Below are 6,000 nucleotides of genomic sequence, written 5' to 3' on the forward strand. Positions count from 1 at the left end.
ACCCATGTTGATTCATCTCTAACTGATCTTTACACTGGTCCCTGATCCCCCTCTCATGTTAACCTCTGTTGCTTTAAGGTTTCTATATTAGTTCCTCCGGAGTGGGGACATCAAACGCTTTCATGTTTTGGGTTTTCTACATATTCCTGTATCTCCCATATGTGTTCTCTCCTTGTCACTGTATCTTAAAATAAAATTTCTTCTGCTCCAGTCTCTCTTTATTCTTGTCTCAAACTACATGTATATTTGAATCATAGTTCCCCAGTTCTTGGGATTTTTAATTCTATCTTCTTTTTTTAATCTATTCAACTTATATTTCTTTGTCTTTAAGTTTAAAGATTCTTTTCTCATCTGTATTACTTTACTTTGAGACTCAGAAGTAATTGTCAAAACAATCATGAGTTTGAACATGTGTGTTTATTTCTAGGGCTTTTTAGACACTTTCTTAGCATTTCAACTTCTGAAAAAATTTCACACATAAGCATGTATGGTGTTCAACTTCTCTATTAGAATTTCTAATCCAATACCTGCCAAAGCTCTTTTGCAAAGACCTCCAAGAAACACCTGCATTTGAACATCTTGGTATTGTTATTCTTTCTCATGAGCAATTGGTAGAGACTTGCAGAGAATATCTTGGGAGTAAATATAAACCTTTTCATTCCAGGTTTCTTTTTCCTATAGTCACACTTGGTTTAGTTTAACAATGCTTTGATAGTTAGATGATTTTTCACTTCTTCCTTGCATAGTGTTACACTTTATTCTACCATTTGCTAAAAGTCAAATAGCTAAGTGTCCAATCTCCTATTTGAGGAACTTGCCCTCATTTGGGATTGATATTACTGTGAGGTTTGCAACATTACATCTCTGATAAATTCATTATCTGGTAAATATATTATTTGGTAAGTTATCTGTTAAATTGCCACAGTAGAAATAATATCATTTTCAACTTTCTGCCTCCTATGCTGCAGTGGAATGATATATAGGTTTTTAAATCCTAGCCAGGGCTACAACTTCAATTATCTCCTTCCCTGATCACTGTACACTCCATGGTGCAACTTCTACTGGGTACTACTTCTGCTCCTTGGTAATATAATGGAATCTCAGTATCACTGTAGATTTTCTGCTCATTTGCAATTTTCTTGTCCTCTTCTTCCTCCTCCTCCTTATCTTTCTCTTATTCTTTCTCTTCTTTCTCTTTCTTACTCCTCTTCATAACTTTATATTCACTCAAGCCCCAAATCTGTAAATTTCATATTTCTTAACCAAAATACTTTTCAGTTGAATTGAAATCACTTTTCAAATAGTTCTCAAATATGCTTCTCTTTTTCTTTTTGCAGTCATTGACTTAATTATACCTTCAATACTTCAAAAAGTATGTCTAGAAGCTAAATAAGGGAGTTGAAAAATATTGTTTTTATCACATGTATCAAAGTACTTAAACACAAGAATTTCATAGCTAAGATAATTAAGCTTGATGCTGCTGTCACTGATAGAAGCTATGGGCCCTTTAATGAATTATTTAGGTTTACAAGCCACTATTTTTTAATTTTTCATAACATATCATATTACAGCATCCTTTTCAGTACCTATGATGATTGCATGAATTAACATAAGTTATACGTACATATTTTCAGTGCTTAATAATCTGTATATGTGGCTAACATTTGTTATTAATCAAAAATTATTCATTGAATTCCTGCTCATTGAATAAATAATTTCTCAGTAAAACTTACCTTCTAGGTAATAAGTTATATGCTATATACAATCATGAGAGCACGCACACAGTGCCAGTTGTTATGCAGTTACAGAATCAGTATAGTAACAGATTTAGCCAGCAATCCTATGTTATGATAATAATCACAGTGTCCATAACAAATGACAGTGGTTGGAGCCATAACCTTAACTTCATGAGACTAAGGGAAGTACAGCATTTTTCTTTGAGGGTAAGGCAAGAGCTAAAATACAAAGCACAAACAATTATTAACTTCTGATTTAGATGTAACTTTTTATTTTATTGACTGAACAAAGATCATGAAAAAATTTCTACCACTTGACTTCTATTTTACTAGAATAAAAAGAGGGGCAATGAAAGTTCCAAGAAGATTAACTTAACATCAGTTCTTAATGAAATTCCTGAATGGCCTACTAGTGCATCCCTTGCTCCTGTGTTCAGTTCTTCCTCTCTCAGAGAATGGTTAATACTGTGAAACATAGCAAAGGAAACAAGCTTGCCTTAGCAATATTTGGAACCCTGATTTGAGTTGTATGAGTAAAAAATGAACAGCTCCTTGGAATCCTACATGCATTTGGTAAGATATGAGTGACTTTTAAAAAATATTTTGTAAGTAAATTGTTCCTTTCTTTCAAAAAATTATCTGCAAAATATCATAAACAAGAAAGTAAATTCTAAAATGTGTAGTTTTGAATAGTGTCATCTTTTATAGATAAAATCATACCCACATGTACTCAGAAACTGAGTCTCTATAAAAGCATGTATTTTCATTTTTTCTTTAAGAGGAAACTTAAAAATTTGTTTGTTGGACTAGATATTTGTACCTTCTTTCCATAATTTATTGGAATGTTCAGAAACTGAGGTGTGAAAATTTTTGACTTGTATCTTAAACTGATACTTCAGGTTGAAAATATTGAAAGAAAAATTATATTGAATACTGTGATCTAATAGGGCATTTCTGGTAAAGTAACAGGACATATGCTCCTGGAGGGAAGAAGGCATATTCATTGAAGAAAAGTGGACATCTATTTTGAATGTCTCTTCAAGTAAACACATCTTGAACAAAAATGAATAAAACAGAATAAATGAAGCAAAGCAGATGTGACTTGTGGTGAATCTTTTTTCACCACAAGTGAAAAGTGTAGTCCTTGCTAATTGACTGTAATTTGCAAAATGACGAAAATGCCTCAGTCATTTCTCATAGATAGAGAGCAAAGAGATGCCAAGGAACTGAACAAAAAACATAAAAAGTCCCAAAATTAGTCTATCTTTGGAGAACTAAGCACACCCATATACTTTAGGCAGTTGTTTCTGTCTTTTTCTTCTTGTGTGATCTAAAACATACTGTTTTCACTAATAAATCATAATTGTATAACATTTATGGAATACAATGTGAAGTTTTGACATATATAATGTGAAATGATTAAATCAAGTTAATTAACATACTTATCACATCTTTTAATAGTTTTAGTGATTATGTATTGGGAATTTATTTTATTAGTTATTTTTAAACATAAATTATTGACTGTAATCTACCTGCTGCACAATAGATCTCCAAGTGAGATCTAACTGAAACTTCATATGCTTTGACTGGCAATTTCTCAACTTTATTCCTGTGCCCTCAGGATTAGCAACAATTACTTTATTCTCTAATATGAATTCAACTTTGTTTTAGATCCCATATAAAAGGGAGCTTATGCAGATTTTTTTCCTGTGCCTAACTTTTAAATTTATTATACTGTCTTCTAGATTGTAACATGTCAGCCTAAATGGCAGCATTTCATTTTTTCAAATACTGACTACATTTCAACTGTACCTGTTATTCACCACATTTTTTGCATTGTGCATCATTTGACATGTTGTTTTAATTTTCTTTGGATGTATTCCCAGCAAGGGGATAGCTGTGTCATATTAGTTCAATGTTTATTTTTCTTGAGAAATTCCAATACTGTTTTCTGTAACAGCTATATTTAACTTCAGCATAATTTCTAAGTTACACTATTATTATATTTTCAGATACTTAAGTATATTCTCAATGAGTATTACAACTCACTATCACTGTATTTAAGGAAGGTGAGAAGTAGATGTCGTCACATTCCATGATGTGTCAAAGCCAAGGATTTTAATGTTGGATTAAGCTACATAATGGTAAGTCAAATAGGAAGAATGCCATGTCCAAAAGCTTGTATGGATATTAATATAATGGTAAGGAGAGAAAATAAAATAACATTCAGGAGGTCCTTCACAGAGATTCAACAATGATGATGAACACAGTAATTTTGTTGAACTTACTACATGTGAAGTATAGATACAAAGTCTTTTCTACAACAGGTGAAAAACAAATTACACAATGAATAGCAACAATACATTTATATCAAGAAATATTGAATATGGATCTCTTTGAACATATTGATTAAGATATATGAAAATTTTATATACATTTTTGAATTTTTTATTGTGCTGGGTAAGGGTCACTGTGGCATTTACAAAATTACTTGCAATATCTCAAATATACCATAGTTAATTCACCCCCTCCACCATTTTCTCTTATTCCCTCCCCATTCCTGGAATAGTTTAAACAGATACCATTTTTCACTTACATTATACATAAAATCCTGCTTTTGAGAATTGATCAGTGTTTTATTTGGAAACATTCTAAAATACATTGCACTAATTAACTAAAAGCAAAGCTTTATCTTCTGGAGAAGTGTACTCAACATTATTTTTAGCTTTACCCTATTCTAAATCCATACTTTATTTATAAAACAATACCTTTCTACAAGTCTTTGGGCTGCTTCTTTTACATCTTTGTTCCTCAAACTGTAGATAATGGGGTTGAACATAGGAATCACAACTGTGTAAAATATGGACACTATCATGTCATGCTCTAAGGCATAGCTGGAACTTGGTCTCACATACATGAAGAGGATGGTTCCATGATAAATAGACACTCCAGTTAGGTGAGACCCACATGTAGAAAACACTTTTCTTCTGCCTTCAGCAGAATGCATCTTCATAATGGCCAACAGAATAAAACCATAGGAAACTAGGACAATCAGGATAGTGAGTATTTCAATAGAACCCACTAAGTAGAAAAGTAAAAGCTGGTTTATGCGAATGTCTGAACAAGAAATAGCAAGTAGTGGAGGGATATCACAGAATACATGCCTAATTTCATTGGATCCACAGAAGGACAGGCTAAACGTGGCCACTGTGTGTACAGTAGCGTGTAAAACGCCACCAACATAGGAGGCAATGATGAGTGGCACATAGACTCTGGGTGACATGCTCACTGAGTAGAGAAGAAGGTTGTAGATGGCTACATAGCGGTCATATGCCATTGCAGCCAAGAGAAATGATTCTGTGCTCCCAAAAGAAACGAAGAGAAGCATTTGTGCTACACATTCATAATATGATATGGATTTCTTATCTGCTAGGAAATTGACCAACATTTTTGGTGTGACAACTGTAGAATAACATGCATCCAAGAATGATAAAACACTCAGAAAATAGTACATAGGGTTGTGGAGCCGGGACTCCCCAATGACAAGAACAACCAGCCCCAAATTTCCTATCAAAGTGAAAAGATAGATTACAAGAAATAATAAAAATAATAAGACTTGTAGGTCAAAATCATCTGTGAAGCCCATAAGTATAAACATAGTGGCTTCAGTTATGTTCTTCAACCAAATCTTGTGTACATCCAGCTCTGATGACAATCTTTCCATCTCAGCTTTCACTTAGGAGTTCTAGCAGCAACTTTCTGTGTTAATGGAGTCCATCCAGTTATGTCCTCAGCTGTGTTTCATTGAATGACATGATGATTACATCAGTGGTAATGAGATGGGAAATGAAAAGGTAGTTTGACCCAAACAGATGCATTTTGCTGTATAAGTCGAATTAAGAAATGATTTAATACATTTATTGTTTGCTTTTAAATGTTAAAATATTGCACCAACTTTGATAATTTTTATTACAATTTTGTTTTGTCAAATTTTTTTCACCCATTCTCATAGTACACTTCATCTCATCTTAAAACTCACAAAGATTAGTGAATACAGTGATGTTTAAATCCAAAAACATCATTGTGGAAAGAGCACACCTGAGTAGTATTCCTACATTTGCTAAAAATTACATAAAATTCCCTTTCTTAATATTTGAAGTTGTTACAATGGGAGCAATCAAACATATCATAAGATTGTGTCAAACAGAAGTAAGAAAAAAATGACAAAATTTTTTTAATTTAAAATATTCTCATATGTTCAGAA

The 6,000-nt window shown here is 32.6% G+C and overlaps 1 protein-coding gene across 1 annotated transcript; it reads right to left on the reverse strand.

Moving 5' to 3' along the window:
• Positions 1 to 4,371: 4,371 nt before the first annotated feature.
• Positions 4,372 to 5,460, reverse strand: LOC141420875 (olfactory receptor 5T9-like). The gene has a single exon (XM_074066441.1). It carries the CDS (start codon positions 5,458 to 5,460, stop codon positions 4,474 to 4,476), a length of 987 nt encoding a protein of 328 aa, XP_073922542.1. The 3' UTR covers positions 4,372 to 4,473.
• Positions 5,461 to 6,000: the final 540 nt, after the last annotated feature.

The sequence above is a fragment of the Castor canadensis genome, chromosome 1 (assembly GCF_047511655.1).
Source record: "Castor canadensis chromosome 1, mCasCan1.hap1v2, whole genome shotgun sequence".
NCBI classification, from domain to species: Eukaryota; Metazoa; Chordata; class Mammalia; order Rodentia; family Castoridae; genus Castor; species Castor canadensis.

Coding starts and splice junctions, on each gene's coding strand:
- LOC141420875 (XM_074066441.1), bottom strand. CDS start 5,460: ATGGAAAGATTGTCATCAGAGCTGGATGTACACAAGATTTGGTTGAAG.